Source organism: Podospora pseudocomata (assembly GCF_035222375.1).
Source record: "Podospora pseudocomata strain CBS 415.72m chromosome 1 map unlocalized CBS415.72m_1, whole genome shotgun sequence".
NCBI classification, from domain to species: Eukaryota; Fungi; Ascomycota; class Sordariomycetes; order Sordariales; family Podosporaceae; genus Podospora; species Podospora pseudocomata.
In genome coordinates this window covers 6098976-6116237 of record NW_026946363.1, presented here as the reverse complement: position 1 = coordinate 6116237, position 17262 = coordinate 6098976, and the positions used below count along the sequence as shown (strand labels likewise).

At 55.0% G+C, this 17262-nt stretch overlaps 4 protein-coding genes across 4 annotated transcripts; 1 reads left to right on the top strand and 3 right to left on the bottom strand.

Moving 5' to 3' along the window:
- Positions 1-97: 97 nt before the first annotated feature.
- On the top strand, positions 98-5997 carry QC762_120140 (uncharacterized protein). Its single transcript, XM_062886449.1, has 2 exons — positions 98-569; positions 841-5997. Exons 1-2 carry the CDS (start codon positions 531-533, stop codon positions 5605-5607), a joined length of 4806 nt encoding a protein of 1601 aa, XP_062749535.1. The 5' UTR covers positions 98-530; the 3' UTR covers positions 5608-5997.
- Positions 5998-6928: 931 nt separating this feature from the next.
- Positions 6929-8862, bottom strand: QC762_120130 (uncharacterized protein; the record flags this gene model as incomplete). The annotated part of the gene is made up of 3 exons (XM_062886448.1): positions 6929-8425; positions 8482-8672; positions 8739-8862. 3 exons carry the CDS (start codon positions 8860-8862, stop codon positions 6929-6931), a joined length of 1812 nt encoding a protein of 603 aa, XP_062749534.1.
- A 3944-nt stretch (positions 8863-12806) lies between these two features.
- Positions 12807-14748, bottom strand: QC762_120120 (uncharacterized protein). The gene is made up of 3 exons (XM_062886447.1): positions 13938-14748; positions 13320-13863; positions 12807-13148 (listed from the first exon to the last, which is right to left on the bottom strand). Exons 1-3 carry the CDS (start codon positions 14353-14355, stop codon positions 12968-12970), a joined length of 1143 nt encoding a protein of 380 aa, XP_062749533.1. The 5' UTR covers positions 14356-14748; the 3' UTR covers positions 12807-12967.
- A 354-nt stretch (positions 14749-15102) lies between these two features.
- On the bottom strand, positions 15103-17044 carry MCCC2 (Methylcrotonoyl-CoA carboxylase beta chain, mitochondrial). Its single transcript, XM_062886446.1, has 2 exons — positions 15392-17044; positions 15103-15329 (listed from the first exon to the last, which is right to left on the bottom strand). Exons 1-2 carry the CDS (start codon positions 16985-16987, stop codon positions 15207-15209), a joined length of 1719 nt encoding a protein of 572 aa, XP_062749532.1. The 5' UTR covers positions 16988-17044; the 3' UTR covers positions 15103-15206.
- Positions 17045-17262: the final 218 nt, after the last annotated feature.

Genomic DNA, 17262 nt, shown 5'->3' with positions numbered 1-17262 from the left:
GTTGACCGCTCACCAGTAGGTCACCAACCAAGACGTGGTGTCTCAACCACAGTTCAACTGATGTCGTGTTTCCACTCTTTTGAGCAACTGCAGCCCTGGTTGATGTCGCATAACCAACAGGAGGCAGATGCCCCAGTAGGGTTGGGGGTGGGTGTCCACTCGAGGCTGGACCAATTGCTCGCGAATCGGGATGGCGTGGAGAGCTCTGATTTACAAGAGAGTTAGCGCAAACCACCCCCCCCGGCTTGCTGCCGACCAAGATGACGGGGCTTACATGGACCATACGACACCTAAAACATCTTGGGGGGAGCTGCGCCTTCCCGTCATCAAAATCCCGTCCCGTCTCGGGATCTCTTCCTTAGTTCTCACGCAATCCCACCTTGTCGCAAACACCAACACGCGCGAGTTTGTCTCTCTCTCTCTCTCTCTCTCCCCCCCTCTCTGCCGCCTCCATCGAACCCAGCGATAAGCCTATGACCGTCTCATCGAGGTAGCCTCACAAGCCCGGGCAGGCCTAATATCTGCAAAGGATGTTTGGCTCCCGAAGGCATCCTCGGCCGCCCAATCCGGTATGTCGTCATTGTACTTTGTCCCTACCGCGCTGCTTTGACGCACCTGTCTCCGGATGCAATGCCGCCACAGCGACAGAGTCGACTGGCATGGAGTCTCCTACATGGCTCGAGCTTCGCGAAGCATCATGAAGCCATTGAGATTGCTTTATTGTTCAGAAAATACCTGTTGTGGGCACCTAGTGGTTCCTGCCAAGAAATTTGATCGAAGCTGGCGCGGTGATATCGCGACGACCAAGAATCCCAAGCTGATATGCCCTTCATCGTGCAGCCCTTGACAGCGGCGACTGTTGATCCAAATGCTGCCACGGCTGCTGCTGCCGTCTTCAAACGCCATGAGTCCAACTCTACATTATCAGCTGCCGCTGCCGCCGCTGCTCTTCGCGCGCGACCCATGACGCCAACACGAGTGGCCGACGTGCAAACAAAACGAACCCTACGCCGCAGCGCATCGGTCGCCTCATCGTCGCGAACGGAATCACCAATAACAAAAGGCAGACCGAACCTGCAACGGCGCGGAAGCAGCGGGTCCATGACCGAGCGAACGTTTCGAAGTCCAAGTCCACATCGACCCGGTGGTAGCGGAGGACATCGACAGACGCAATCGCTCAGTCACGACGCCCCTCCCGTCCCAGCCCTCCCAAAAGATATCGGCGCGTCACCACAAACCCAGCATCGCAAATCCAAAAGCCTAGGAATGGGGACCACCCCTGTACGACTTGCGTCTCAGAGACTTGGTTCAGAAGATGCGCCGTCTTGGTTTGGGGCGGCTAAGGTCGGCGACCCTTCCAATATCCGTAGGACGGATCCTGCTATGGCCAGCCCTCCATCAAGCCCACCACAGATCCCACGACAAGAGCAAGAGATGATGTCTGAGATTGCAAGGCCTGATAGTCAGGCGTCGTCGATAAACTTCTCCTACCCAACGCGAACGAGAGTTGGCTCTCCCCCAGTGTCCCCCACAGAAGCGCCTGCTTCTGTCGGTAGTTCGGCTCGTTTCAGCCTTCCGGCATCTCCTGTGGAGGCCGGGTCGCCTGCGCAGATGTCGCGAACCAGAGAGCAACCGGCCCGTCAAGCACTGGTGGCGAGTCCAAGAACTCGGTCTACCTCGAATCCCGCCCCCGACGAAATTTTGGTATATGACCCCAACTCGAGACGCATGGTCCCACGATCAGAGCTGCATCCGGCACATCATGAAGCCCCCCAGCAACGCACCGACTCGAAAAGGAAAAAGAGGACATCGCAAAAAGCTGGATCACATCTCGCCGCAGGGACAGTGAGCCGTCCGAAAGGTACAGCGGTCGACAATTCTCCAGCGATCAAGAACCAATCACAGTTCACGCCGGCCCCCGTCCAGGAGCGCTCCCATGTGCCCCAGCCGTCAGTATACGTGCAAGATCTTGAGGAACCATCGGTCAAAGCCATCATCAGCTCACCAAGATTGGATGCGAAGAGGCTTGAGCAACATGGCCCTCCACCAATGACCCCATCCAGCCCTCAGGTCAGCAAGGAGGCGACTTGGCAAGGGGTCAGGAGACAGCCTTCGGTCGTTAGGGAGGAAGCGGAGCCCGAAGAGCCAAAGCCAAACCACATCCCAACAAGCTCTTTGACACAGGCCCTAGATTCTGTTCCAACACGGCCAAAAGTGGTTTCCACACCGGAACCGAGGGGATCACCTTTCACACAAGTGTTGGATGCAGTCACAACAAGGCAAAAGACGTACCCAAATACTGAGCTCGAGGTCCCCTCTGTCGAAATATCGAAGCCAACCAGTCCAAGCCCCGTACGAGGTGGTCGTTCGCCAGTTGACACGAGACGGGCTCAAGTCGCACATGAACGCAGTCACTCTAATAGCCCTGTTCGACAAGCACACTTTGGGCCGGTCCAGGAAAACTTGACAGTTAAGCACTCGCCTCCTCCTCGGTCGATCTCGCCGCGCAAATCGGCCCTTAAGCACTCGAGCCCCTCGAGAGGCGCGTCGCCTTCGTCGTCCGAGGCATCTGTAAGTGGCAATCATGAGCCACCTGCTGGACGCAAGAAGTCCGTGCGTGTCAGTTTTGACGATGCTAAAGATGTTGTGAGCACTTCGCCGGACAACCGCGCCACGTCACCGCTCTCCGCCAGCCCTCCAGAGGCCGGCCGTCAGCGATACTTCGGCCTTGTCAAGAAAGACATTCCATCTTTAGATGATGATGAGATCATGAAGCCCCGGCCTGTGTTGCCGAGCTTTGGAAGCATTCGAGAAAGGAAGCCCCGAGATGCACAACCGGAGGAGGATGCGGAACGACCGCTTGTTCGGCCGAACGCGGAGACAACACGTGCTTCTACGGGACCTTCAGCGACAGGACTTCTTCCCAGTCCATCACTGGGCTCCAGCAATGACCACGCGCTGGGTGGAATCTTTTCCCAAGAATGTGACGAGGGCCGTACACATGCTGCAAATACCTCGAGGCTCAGGGAACCTCTGCCTCCTGTTGTTACTAGCGTCGAGGGCAGTGGGTACATCAGCGACACGGACAGCGACAGCTCTCTGGCTACCACTCAGTCGGAACACGAGCCGGCTGAGGTCTCCAGCCGTGACTTTGCCCCTCGGCAGCCACTTCAGACTCAATTTGAACTGTCGAACGGCTCAGCCAGCCCACAAAGCATCCCTACTGCTGTTCGGCAGGCCTCGGTCAACTCAGCACCGAAGCAAGAATTTCCACATATAGCTGTCATTCAGCCGACACCACCTGCGATGGCTGAGGATAAGTCACTCAAGGAAGAGTTCTTCGACGTGCCGGGAGGCTTCCCGGAGGATGAGTCCGATCAGTCCGTTCCTCAGCGGCCTGCGCCCGCCATGGTCGAGGTCCCGGAAAGTCGGCCGGCAGTTCAGCCTTCGACACAAACCATCTCTTCAGCTGTTCACGATACTACTGATTCCGAAAGCAGCATCTATAGCGATGCGTGTGAGGACCTTTCCGATATCGAGGGCAGCGGCTTCTTGTCGCTCGATGCCGTGGTGGAAAGCCCACTCCGACCGCATCCCAGCTCTCGCCAGCCTCCGAAAGAGCTACATGCTACCGAAAAGCCCGTCGAGCCAACGCCCAAACTCCAGACCGAGATATCGACAGCCACGACTGCCGTTGAGACCCCACACGCAAGTCCGCCGGCGAGTCCACCCACAGAGAGCCCGCAGGATGAGTGGGAAAAGGTGAAAGCATACTGGCGAAGTCTCAGTGCGGAGAAGCGAGCACAGCTGGAAAAGGAGGCACGAGAAGAGGCCGGGGTCGAGGCCGATCTGGATCAGGTGCAATCTGAACCGAAGCCAAAAAAGAAGAAATCGATTGAGAGAAGGAGTTCGGAGCGCAAGGCGTTGGCCTTGCACATGGCACAGCAGATGGCAGTCCAGCACCAAAGAGAGCAGGAGAAAGCTGTGGCGAATCCCGAGCGCAGTTATATGATCAAGCCTGGGACGAAGTGGACCGAAGAGGAAGTTGCCATCCCGACAACCATGAGGAAGACTCTGCGCAGCGAACCTCAGCAACAGTCTGCTCCTACCCAAGGTCCCCGTCTGCGCAAATCACTGCGATCAAGCAGTGCCGACACCAGGAGGTCTGACACCAGACCCGCGGACATGAGTCCAGCTAGGCACCCAGCACCGAGTGCTGCTGCTGCGGCAAGCTCTGCATCTACTGAGAGCCAGCGACGGGCAGCGGCAAGCCCCCCTGTCACGGTTGTCCCGACAACATTGAAACGCCGCGACTCTAGTGGTAGTGAAAGCAGCTTCAAGAGGTCGAGGCCGAGAAGCGGGTCGGCCACCGGTTTCCGCATGACCATGAGAGCGACTTCGCCACCTACTGACCTGCCGTCGAACAGGTTTTCGATGACATCTGTGTCCTCCAAACAAAGTGGGGAAGTTCCAGCTCCGAGCACTCAGATGCGTAGAACATTACGCGACTCGTCTACTGAGGGAAGAAGGAGTCCGAGCGGGATGCGTATGCCAAGTTTTGGGAAGAAGAGTGGTGCCAAAGTTATAAAGAATAAGTCGGGGAACAAGTTTTCCAGTCGCTTCGCCGACTCCAGTGATGAGGACGGAGGGGCCAGTGGCTTTCAAAGTCGGTTTGAAGATTCTAGCGATGAAGATGATATCGCCCCGGCGCCGCTCCCCCCATTGCCAAAGTCTAAGTCGGCCCCTAACGGGGTAGGTGTTGGCCGTGGTTCTGTTGCCAGCACGGCCTTGTTGGAGGAGCTCGAGGAGTCAGAGGAGACACCGGCTGTCAAGACGAATGGGACAACCAAACCAGCGGTTTCGAGCCCGGCTGGCCAGCCTTCCTTGAAGGTGGACACCTCTCTCCGCCGTGTCCGCTCTGGCAAGGGTAGCATCCTTCGCACTTCTCAGACCGCCCCTGCACTGGGAGCTGAGACAGCCTCTCCTGTCTCAGGGGCCGCCCCACCCGCCGATGGCAAACGTGCCGCGACTCGTCGCAGCAGTCTGATGTCTGTCCTCCGCCGCAAGAAGCATGATTCCTCCTCTGGGGGGATCGCCCGCAGCAGCATGGACAGCCCGGCGAGAAGGGACACCAAACTCGAGCGCAACGCCAGCCAGCTCAAGGCTGCCAGAGAGCAGGATGTCTCACCCACAGTGGAGGAGCCACCCGCTGCCGAGGGCGAGCCGGAGCCTGAACCAGCGGTAGTTCAGACCCCGCCACCGCAAAGAAGCCCCAAACTTCAAAAGAGGATGGGGATCTTCGGGCACAGTCACAGTCAGAGTCAGCAGCAGCCTCCGCCGCTCAGGATGCAGATGCCGCAGGATGATGACGAGCCAAAGAGACCTTCTACAAGTGTGAATCTGGGCACTCGGACGTTGTCTGGTGGAATCGGGGGTGGAAATCTCGGGACGGGTCTGGTGCAGCATCAGTTGCAGCAGCGGACGGCTTTCTCGACGGGTGCTCCGAGCGTGGACGGGAGTAGCGTCACTGGTACCGCGGATGGGGGCACACCGAAGAAGAAGAAGAGGTTTAGGGGGCTGAGGAAGATGTTTAGGCTTGATGAGTAGGGTTGTTGATGCCCAGAAGGGAACAAATTGTAGGATATCATCAGGGTTGGGTACTTTTGGATGGAAAAACGGGAACTCTAGGGAAGTAAAGAGATGGACACGGAAAAAGTATACTTGGCAACGAGTACTTATGAGTATGCATACATACCATTTACTTACCCGCCCGCGGCCGTCCCCCCTTGCGCACACAAGATGGAGAGAAAGAGAGGAGTAATAATGGATAATGACGGGAAGATTTGGGGTGGTTGGAAAGGGACGATCGATCGTTTAAGCCTGGGAGGCGTGAATAAACTAGTTGGGGAAAGTTGGGTTTGGAGGAGAGCAAACAAAAGTGTTACTATACTATACCCCTTTGCACCGATGGATTCCTGATTTTTTTTTTGAAGGGGGAGTTTTCTTGGTGATAATAATATATTGTTTCATATCATCAATGGTTGTGGCGTGCCCCTGATCCAGCGACCTTGATCTGTAGTTGACTTCACAAACAGGGGATGACTGTCAAAGTTGGGGTGGTACGGTGGTAGTTGGGGCAAAATGCAACAAAAAGGGGGTTAAAAAAGGGGTAAAGGAAACTCGATGTACCGTTTTGAGGATGGGCAGCTGGGCAAAATGGGGCAGGTAAATGGTAGGTCAAGCCAGAATAGAAACAAAGGCCCCCTCCCCGTCCCTAGGGGAAAATCTAGTCATAATTGCGCTTCAAGTCCATCATCATCATCATCATCATCATCATGCACACGCTCGATCCTGGTTCTCTTGATGGCAGCACATAAGACAAGCCTTATTTCTGGGCAGGTTCGTGTCCCGGAATATATGTATGTATTCGTAACCAAGGAAAGAAGAGGGAACTTTGAGGGTTGTCAACATGAACAAATGTAATCATCAACACATGCTCCTCCCCTTACCACCGACCAACAACACACATAAGGGTACTCAAGTTTCAAAAAGCAAAAACAGACTTCATTAAAACTGTGGCCCCCCTTCCACCTCTCTCGTTTACCAAAACTACGACAACGGGGTATCTGTGACCTGCCCTTGTGCCTTGACCAAACCAAACTTACCAACAAACCAGACCAAAACCATATCATCTCGTTGTGCCCACTACCCAACCCCCCCCCCCCAAAAAAAAATCCCAAATCACATAACAATACCAAATAATCCCAATCAATAACAATACCAAAACCCCCATAACCCGCTCACCAAACCAAAACCCCAGGATAATCGATCCAACTATAAATACAATGTGGTTTACCCACCAGTGACATGTACACAACTCGCTCTCCCTCAATCATTAAACCCCCGTGATAGAAATTAGTCTTGACTATTAAATATTTCCCCTCTTCAACTTCTCCTTCTCCTTCTCTAACAACAAATGCAACTGGCTCTTCGACCTCCCATACGGAATCGGCGGCGCCGGATTCGGTGGCGTGGGCGTAAAGCACGGCTGTAGAACCGGGTTCGTCGTGAAACGTCTCGAAAAATCCATCACACTATCCGGAATATCCCTCGCTTCCGGCTCCCGAGGTGCGAACGCCACCGGCTCTGAATCAAACCGTGCTGTTGCTATTGCAGGAGTAGTAGTCGCTACCACACTCGTAATACCCGTCGGCAGGGCCATGAGGGAGAGTCGATTGTCCGTATTGCTGGAGCGAGAACGGACGATTTTTGGTGCTGTGGCTGTGCTGCTGGATTCTCGGATGGGGCTGGTGGTGGTGCTGGTTACGAATCCCGCCATCATGGGGCCAGATCGCTGGAGGCCGAAACTGGGGCGTTGAGCTCGGTCTTGGACCAAACCCCCAGGGATTCGAGGTTGGGGCCGGGGTACTCGAAATTGGGCGTCGAGGTCCCAGGTTGATCGTCGTTGGAAAGGGGCGGCCATGTATGTCGGTGGCTTCAATTCTGCCGTGAGAAGTGGTCGGCTTTCTGTTGCTAGAAGAGGACGATTATGCCGGCCATCTGCCTGATTAGGGGGTGGGTGTACGTTCTGCGCAGTGGTGACTGGTTGATCTATTGGGGCTTCGGCTGGCCGCTTCCCAGCTGACTTTGCACTGATGGGGGGAACAACCCCTTGGCTTTCCGTTGATGAAGATATTATGGCCGAATCTTGGTGGCCGACTCCTTCTTGTCCTTTGGACTTTTGCGCCACCACCTGCTTCACCAGCGCCGCGGTGGCCGGGCTGACGACGCGCGTTCCTGTGCCCCCTGAGCTTTGGGAGCTCTGTCTCCTCGACATGACTGGACGCCTCTTTGATGCTGCTGTGCTGGCAACAATCCGTCTCCCTGTCGGCGGCGCAGCTCTCTCGGGCTTGGCTGGTGAGATTGGCGGTGGACGGACGTCGGTTCCACCGGCAACCGTCACGGCCGAAGGGACATTCTTTCGCTTTGGTGACGGTTTTGGCGGGGGAGGCATCTCTGTGACACGAGGTGAAGGCTTCGGCGGCGGCGGCATGTCGACTGCAGTAGGAGTTTGCGCTTCATCAACAACTGCCGCCGCCCTGTTCTTCTTGGCGACCGGCTCGCCCGGAGGCGAGGACGGGAGCTGCTGTGGCGCAACTGGCTCGGTCAAAGGGGTAATGATAAGCTCTTGAAAAGCAGATGGGTCCACGAATCGAGCCGTTGGTCTTGGTTTTGATCCAGAAGGCCCTCTATTCTTCTTCTTCAAGATCGGGTGGGCTGGGGGTGGCCTCGAAGACGACGGCGTCGGTAGCTTCATTCCGCCAACAGGGGCTGATCTCTGCTGGTCCGAGTTTTGATTGGGCTGCCCCTGCCGTGAGGCTGCTTTTGCGTCTCCCCTGCCATGATTACGTGCATCGCTGTGGCCCTGTCCAGTTTATCAGTTTTTCTGTCAACGACCGCAGCAATGCAAAGGCGGCCTACCGATGGCCCTTCGTATCTGTTTCTAACAGATCGTAAAGGGACGAATGTCGGGCCATGGGAGACCTCTTCGAACAGTTTGGCAAGCGTTGGCCCGCTGAGATATCGTCTGTCACTTCCCCAAACGTGCCACCAAAAGTGTTCCAATCTGTACGCGGTTGGGTCAACAAGCTTTCGTGAGGTCGTTGTGTAGACTAGAGATGTGCGTGTTAGTCAAGAGTCTCGGCACCGGTTTCCAAGGGCGTCGTCGGCTCAAATACCATTCCAATATTGCCATAGCTTCTCTGGAGGGACGATGGGATAGCTCGCCACCTCCTTGTATATCTCGCGCGTGTTTTCGACAAGGCCCTTGGGCAGCAACATAGCCATGGCCATGGCCTCCATTGTTGCGAAAGGCGAAGGGATTAGTTGACGGTAGGTGAAGCCAGGTCAGACAGACATCTCCAGCAGATCTGAGAAGGCAAGCAGATTGACAAACAGCATGAGGCTAGCCAAAACCTGAGAGCAAACGCCGGCGGGATGGCCGGAGCAAGATAGATCAGGGCGAGGACCTAGACAAAAGATAAGCGTCAGTTGAGACAAGGACGGGCGACATGAGCTCTGACATGATGGACAAGTGACAGGGGGCGGTGACGATGTGACAAAAGTTGGGATATAGTCTCTGGCGCGCATCCTGTGGAGGGAGGGCTAACCCCAGACGTATTACCTACAGCTTCAAGCAGCTTGGCAAAGGCCTCCCTGGTTCGACACGACACACCTCACTGGCGCCTTTGAGCGACCAGGCCTGAAGGGGTCGGTGGCTGGCCGGTCGGAAGTGCGAGCGTCGTTTGTGTCTCGGGGAAACGGCTGGGAGTTGGAAATCCAGGGCCATGAACCAGAAGCAAGAAGCCCCCCCCCCTCCCCCCCGACGCGCTGATTTGCTTCTTCTCTTTCCGCAAAATTCTCACGTACCGTTCACAAAACGAGAGTACGGTTCGTTGCTGAGAGTAGATCCTTGCCCCTCTCGTTGTTGCTCTCAGCTCGTGCGCTCTGTCGTCGGAGCCGGAGGGCACCACGAGGCGGCAAGAAAAGAGCCGTCTGATATCCAGTCGAGTGAGGAGAACAGAGTAGGTCCAGGTGCTCCATGAGCGTTGGGATGGGACGACGAAGGTTGAGCACGAGGGCTGCCCGGCGAACAACCAACGAGCAAAAAACACGGAAAAGCTTATTGCAGTGGCAATGCCAGGGAGACGCAAACCAATTCCATCACTGGCGTCTGCATCTGGAACCAAACCTGAGCCAACCGAGCACGGGACACCCAGCGAGAAGGTGCTCGAATTTTTAGTATCAAAAAAAGAAATGGAAAAAGAAGTTGGGTGAGTTTGGGGGCAGCCGGAAGGAAAGGAGGAGAAGAAATCCCATGGAGGCACTGGAAGGTGCCAACTGAACAGGGGCTAGAGCTGCAGCAGAAGGGGGCCGGGTAGCGCATGTCAGGCACTGGACACGCGCCCAAAAACCAAGCACAAGCCCTGGAAGCTCCCGGCTCGCACCGAAGGCTGGGCACCACCTTGGCAGATTGGTCTGGACTGGCTCTGCAGATCCGATCCGAGATGACCTGACCAGCAAAAATGCCATTTGACATTTTCCATCCAAACCCATCGCGGAGTGCTCTCAAAGGAACGCCTCGGTTCCACTCGACATCCAGCGCCAACCCAAGGCTGCCCTTTTCAGCAGCTGACACTTGGTGTCAGGCACCAGAGGACAAAAGTATTTCCCTTGGCACCGACGACACCCTCTGATATCACCGACACCACGGAAGCCTGCCGGTTCCAAATCAAGCAGGTGCTGCATGAGAACCATGAAAACCATGAGAACCCCCGGAGCCGAGACAGCAAGAGGAGAAGAAGGAGCCTCGCGCGCTCGCTCTCACTCTCACGCTGCCGTTTCACCGCCTCCCCTGCGGGCAGCAAAAAAGCAAGAGGAAGTCCAGCCCGGCTAGAACACCCTTGCACTTGTCGTCGGGCATCAACCTTGAACCTTGGGCTGGCCGTGGGGTTTGCTTTTCGGATACTGTCCGGGGGAAGAGATAACCACCACACCACATATCTTCACCTATCACCACCTATCACCACCTATCACCACCTATCACCACCTATCACCACCTATCACCACCTATCACCACCTATCACCGCCCCAAAAACCACCACGGGAATCACTCCAGTTTCGGTCACCGGTGGGCGAAGATTACGCACTCGTGTGGAAACAAGCACACCTGGCGACGGCACACGTGGGATTTGAGTGTTACTTGAACAGCCTGCCCGTTCTCGCACAGGGTCTATCGTCTCCTCGGAGGCCCTCCTTCACTCGGCCTGCCGCCTGTGGTCCGTGGTTGACTTTGTCTGCCCGTGCGACTCAGCTCTCGGGCGGATCTGCGTACGGTTGCCCGCCTCATGGCCCCCGTTACGAGCTCAGCTGGAGCCTCCGATGGTTACGCATTAAGGAGAGTGTGAGCCGCTCCGCTGATGGCTGCGGTGGACCAAGACCTCGGAATGCCAACGACCTTTCCACAACATCAGCGCCATACGCCGCCCATATCGCCCCCCACGCTCAACCCCCTCGCCCGTGTTTGGATGGCGTAGCGGGGAGACCAACCTCGTCACGGCCTTCTCCCTTTTCAGTGACGAGATCGCCATCACGTTTCTTTTCCGCCGTGGTTCGGAGGAATTGAGAAACAAAGTGACGTCTGAGGCCGGCTTTGCTCACCAACGATAACCAAGCAAGGGAAACGCGACAGCCATCCGAGAATTCTGTTCCCGCTGGTCCATGACTCCTCCCACTGTCACACAGTGGTACAAACTCGGCTAATTCCAGGCCTCCCCTATGACAGGCACAGCGCGCGTTTTTCCTGCCCACTTGCACCCCGGATTATATCACGACAGGGGGGTTTCAAAAGGTCCCCAGCTTTCCCCAGACCGCATCATCCGTTCCGCGACCCAGTGGAGGCCCTTCCAGCCTCCTCTGAGGAGGAAAACACACTTTCACCGCTTTTGTACTATGCGGGGGAGGGCTATTTTTTGCCGCCGCCCAATTCCCAATGTTTGAAAAAAAACACAGCCCTACCCGCACCAGCGCGATGCAAAGACAGAAGAAAAAACCACCCCTTGCTCCTCTCCTGCAATGAGCTTGGTTTGCAGTACGTAAAGAACCGCTTGGACGGTGACGGGTCTAGCCAGCTAATGCGGCCGGCCGGCCAACATCTGACCATGAAGTGTCTTTTTCTCTCTTTCCCCTCTTTTATTCCTGTGAACAGTCTTCTCATCAAACCCCTGGTCCGGGATCTTCTGATCTGCCCAGCTTTTGCGGGGAACCAGTCTTGTGACGGGACATGACCTTGATCCATTGGTTCATGGCGGCATGGCGGCATGGCGAGCTCGAGAGTAATTTCTTTTTTTCATTCCCTCTCTGGGAGAGGAAGGAGGCGAAGGGGTTATCATATTCTTTGGCCGAGGCTGAGAGAAGCGGTTGACGACATGATCAAGGACTGCCTTTGCCCTGTGAGGGGGTGTGGGTGTTTGTGAGCGTCTCGATGTGTTTGTTGTGCCTTTTGTGTGCCCTGGAACCCAGAATGCCACAAGGTGACACACAGGAGATCAGATGATCAAGGTTTTGTTTCTTCTCTGGTTTTTGGGGTAAAGGGAATACCACATTGGTTTTGGTACGTACCTTTTGTCCCAAAACTAATTACGTGTCAGTTGATCTCCCTACAGTTGGGCACCACCCTAACACTACCCCTGCAACAGGCTTTCGAAACGCTTTGACCCTCGCCGGTCTTCTCTTTCTCGCCCAAACAAGTGTGGTCGCCCTTGATACATCCAAACGAGTTGTTCACATCGCATATCAGCTCGTCTGAAAGTGCATGTCAAGGGATGTACGTTTGTGTACATTGGATGCTGCAGTCAAGACTTGATCCAACAACCATCCAGACTGCCGCCCTCCATGCCGAACCGAACCGATGCATATGACCTGTCAGAACCGGCCCGGTTTTGGGTGAGGAGCGTGTGGTGGGCGTCTTGCTTTCGGCTCTAAGAGATTTTGGATTCCATTCGTCCGTCAAGACTGCATTATCAAAGGACTTTTCATGTCTCAAAGCAGTATTTTCTCTCGAGAAAAAAAGAAAAAGAAAAGAAGAAGAAAAGGTAAAGATGCGGTGAGGTGTTGAGGGTTATGGAGATGCCCACCTCACTTTCTAATTGACTTGCTCATCACCTATGTAGCGTGAGGTCCATCCTGGGGAGTCGGACGGATTGAATCCAATAGTCCATCTCTCACGAATATGTCTTTCATGAAGAAAGTAGTAAACAAATGAGTGAACTTGATTAAATCCAATTTGGCTGCATACTTCTATGCTCGCTCTTTTATAAACGCCCCCTATTCTATCTCATGTCATGACATGATATTACATTCCCATTTCTCTAACACAAATTCAATCACTCCATGGATGATGAACCTTTCAAGTGCAGGTATACCCCCCATCAACCCTCAAATCCGCCCCCGTAACATAGCTGCTGGCATCCGACAGCAGAAACGTCACCGGGCCCATCAAGTCCTCGGGCTTGCCCATCTTTCCCTGCGGAATCAAGCTCGTCCACTTTTCCTTCAAATCCGGGTTGTCATCGAGAATCTTTTGAGTCCTATATTGTTCACCCCTGTTAGCAATCCAGACTTTTCATCCCCATCATCCACCGAAATATCAAGAGAGGGAAAAGAAGAAAAAAAAAGAAGCAAAAAAAGAAGAACAAAATGGGAAGAAAAAGAAAAGAAGATGAAAAAAGGAGAAAAAAAGGAAAGAAAAAGAAACTCACAAAGCAGTCAGCATATACCCCGGACTAATCACATTCACCCTCACCCCATACTTGGCCCACTCCACCGCCAGACTGCTCGCCATATGCCTCACGGCCGCCTTTGCCGCATTATACGGCGCCTGCGGCTGCGGCACATTGACAATCGCTCCAGACATGCTCCCAATAAAAACCATGCTCCCTTTTGCCCCCCTCTCGATCAAATGTTTCGCCACCTCGGTAGCGAACAGCCAAGTCCCGTCCACATTCACCCCCCACAGCTTCCGGACCCTATCAAAAGGGTAGGAAACCGCCTCAAAGTTCTCGGTGAACCCGGCCGAGGTGACAAGGCCATCGATCTTGCCGTGAGCAGAAATGACCTCTTGAATGCAGGCCTGGACCGAGGAGGGGTCCGAGACGTCGGCGTAGTGGGCTGTGATGGTGGGGATTTGGTCTGAAGAGGGGTTGTCCCGCTTGAAAGTCTCGAGGATGAGGGAGGCTTGCTTGGTGGCTTCTTCCTTGTTGAGGTCTACGATGGCGAGCGAGGCGCCGCTTACGACCATCCCTTCTGTTTTCCGTGTCAGTATCAGACAATGTGGGTGGGGAAGCGGGGATCTGAAAAAAGAAAAAAAAGAAACATACGACCCATCACTAACCCAAGGCCTCTCGCACCACCGGTCACGACACCTACTTTGCCCTGGAGGGAAAAGGTAGGCAGTGTAGGGACACCTCCATGGCCGATCCCTTTGACGAGATTGTCCGTTGGGGGGAGTTGGGTGGAGGCTGGGCCGGGGTAGGAAACTTGGATGGTGTGGTCTGTTCGGGCGTATTGGCCTTCTTTTCCGGAGGTTCCTTCTTCGTCTTTTAGTGGTGTTCTGGGGGAGGAGCTGAAGAATCGGACTGGGGAGGATGATGTTGGTGACGTCTGTTTTGGTGATGTCTGTTTTGGTGTTGTCTGTTTTGGTGATGTCCGTTTTGGTGTTGTCTGGTGGTGTAAATGCTGGCGTGTGGAGACGAGGGCTTGGCGGAGTGTCCTCCGCACTCCGGAGTGGAGAGACATGGGTGGGTTTTGGTCTGAAACTGTTGATGCTTTCTCGAAGTATGGCGATGTCAAGAACTTTTGGTTTCTCGATGCTTCAATGGTATTTATCTTTGCTGATATCCTTTGTCGTGTTTCCTGTCCAGTTCAGATATCCTCAAGCGGGGTAGCTTGGTTTATACCACTCCTGCCCGCAGTCTCCCCCCCCCCCACCATTCTGAGGTAGTATCTGACAGGGAATCGACAAGTCTGGAAGCGCCTCCATGTGGGGAAGTAGGGGGTAGCTTTCCTACCGCCAGTCCCGCACTTGAGGGCTAGATCAGAGGATCGGTGCTGTCGATAAAGCATCTGGATCTTTTCAAGCCCACATTTTCCTGTGAGAATGGTGCGCTTGGAGGAATTCTCGCTTTTCGGGTTTGAAACACGAAGAACAGAACTGTTGCGTGGCAGTTCGACAAGTGCCCAGATGGGTTGATTGCAAAGCTGTTCAATCACGCGGATGACAACATCTTCGACTAGACATTTGCCCCTGAAATAGGGGTTGATCGGATGGGGGGTGAGGGGTGAGGGGAAGGGCTGATAAGCAAACTGTCAAAACACCATGGTGACGCCGTATCCACAAGTAGTACGAGACGAACCACAGACATATCATTTATGAGGGTTTGGCGACCATGGCAGATGGATAGGAGTCCAAGGATGGCAAGCAAGAGTGTTGACGATGCAACCGACTTTGGAACAGATGGGCAAAGTAGATAATCATGAATTGGGCTATCTCGGTTCGTGAAAACTTCTTCATTTTATATCACCAAAACACGTGCTTGCTCCCCTACGCCCGCTCCTCAAGCATCTCCATGATTTTACCTGGCGAGCATTTACATTCTGAAAACACCAAACTTCGTAGCACCAGCCTTGACATCGTTCCTGCCTCCCATCGCGGCGTTCAGTCCCAGGCCCAGGTATCTCCTGGTATGCTGTGGTGGAATGACACCGTCATCCTGGACCCCAATGTTAGCAATCCGTGACTCAGGACCTCGATGATCGTGAACAAAATACTCACCCACAACCTCGCACTCGAGAAAACACTATCACTCTCCTTCTCGATCCTGTCCTTCAACCCCTCATCCACCCCCTTTCCAACCGTCTCCATCACCTTGGCGAGCTGCTCACCACCCATCACGCCCACCCTCGCATTCGGCCACATCCACAAGAACCTCGGCGAGTACGCCCGCCCGCACATGCCATAGTTGCCCGCACCATAACTACCTCCCACCACCACCGTAAACTTGGGCACATCCGCGCACGCCACCGCCGTAACCAGCTTCGCGCCGTTCTTCGCAATCCCTTCCCTCTCCGCATCCTTACCAACCATGAACCCACTGATGTTCTGCAAAAACACCAGCGGGATCCCCCTCTGAGAGCACAACTCAATGAAATGCGCCCCCTTCAGCGACGAACTGCTGAACAGAATCCCGTTATTGGCCACAATGCCAACCTTGTGCCCGTAAATCTCGGCGAAGCCCGTCACCAGCGTGGTCCCAAAGTCCCTCTTGAACTCACTAAACTTGCTGCCGTCCACAATCCGTGCAATAACCTCATGGATCGGCAGTGGCTTTCTGAGGTTGGTGCTCGCAATCCCCAGCAGCTCCTCCGGATCATACACCGGCTCCTCATACGTCTTCACCAGTGCGGTCTTCTTGGGCCAGTTGAGGTTACTCACGCACCTCCTCGCCAGCACAACAGCATGGGCATCATCCACCGCCAAGTAATCCGTCACACCACTCACGCTACTATGCATCTTCCCCCCCCCCAGCTCCTCCGGGCTCACCACCTCCCCCGTTGCCGCCTTGACCAACGGCGGCCCCGCAAGAAAGATGTGACCCTGCTCCTGCACAATGATGCTCTCGTCACTCATGGCCGGTACATACGCCCCTCCCGCAGTGCAAGGCCCCATCACCACCGCAATCTGTGGAACCCCCGCAGCGGACATCCTCGCCTGGTTGTAGAAGATCCGTCCGAAATGCTCCCTGTCCGGGAACACATCCGACTGGTGCGGCAGGTTCGCTCCTCCAGAATCAACAAGGTATATGCACGGGAGGTTGTTCTCCTTTGCCACCTCTTGCGCACGAAGATGCTTTTTGACCGTGATAGGGTAGTATGTCCCTCCCTTGACAGTGCTGTCGTTGGCAACGATTACGCACTCCACTCCCTCGACAACACCCACTCCGGTGATAATACCGCCGCACGGCACCTCGGCCTCGGGGTAGAGCTCGTGACCGGCCAGGGGGGAAAGTTCAAGAAAGGTGCTCCCCGGGTCAATCAAAGCCGTGATCCTGTCGCGGGGGAGCATCTTCTTTCTGGCGAGGTGCTTTTCCTTTGCCTTTGCGGGACCGCCCTGGTGAGCTTTGCGGGTGAGGGATTCGAGACGGGACATGGCGGCAGACATGAGCTTGGTGTTTTCGAGGTATTCGGGGGAGGAGGGGTCGACGGCGGTGGGGATGACGGAGATGGAGGAGGATTGGTGGGGGGTGGTGAAGGTTGCTACTGTCCTGCTGCTGCACCGTGGTGTTCTTGGTGATGAGGGATGGGGTGTTGGACGGAGAAGGGGAGTGCGCCGGCATTGGCGACTCAATTGTCGCGATATTTGGGGAAGCATGCTTGCGACGGAGTTGCGATGATGTTGGAGATGGTGGGATAGTGCTGTTGCGCAAAATCGTGAGAATTGGTGTTAAGGGATCGAGAGCAAAGCAAAACAGAAACGCGGCTCAGCGGTTTACCGCGGCCCTGGCCAGACTCGGAGCCCACGATCAGCATCACTGACGTCCTTCGACTTGTGAACCCCCCTCGAAACCAAGTCGTTCCTGGAAGGTGGGCTTACCACACCAGACCGGGCCGGCTTAGGCCGTGGAAAGCCGAGCTCAATCGCACTCC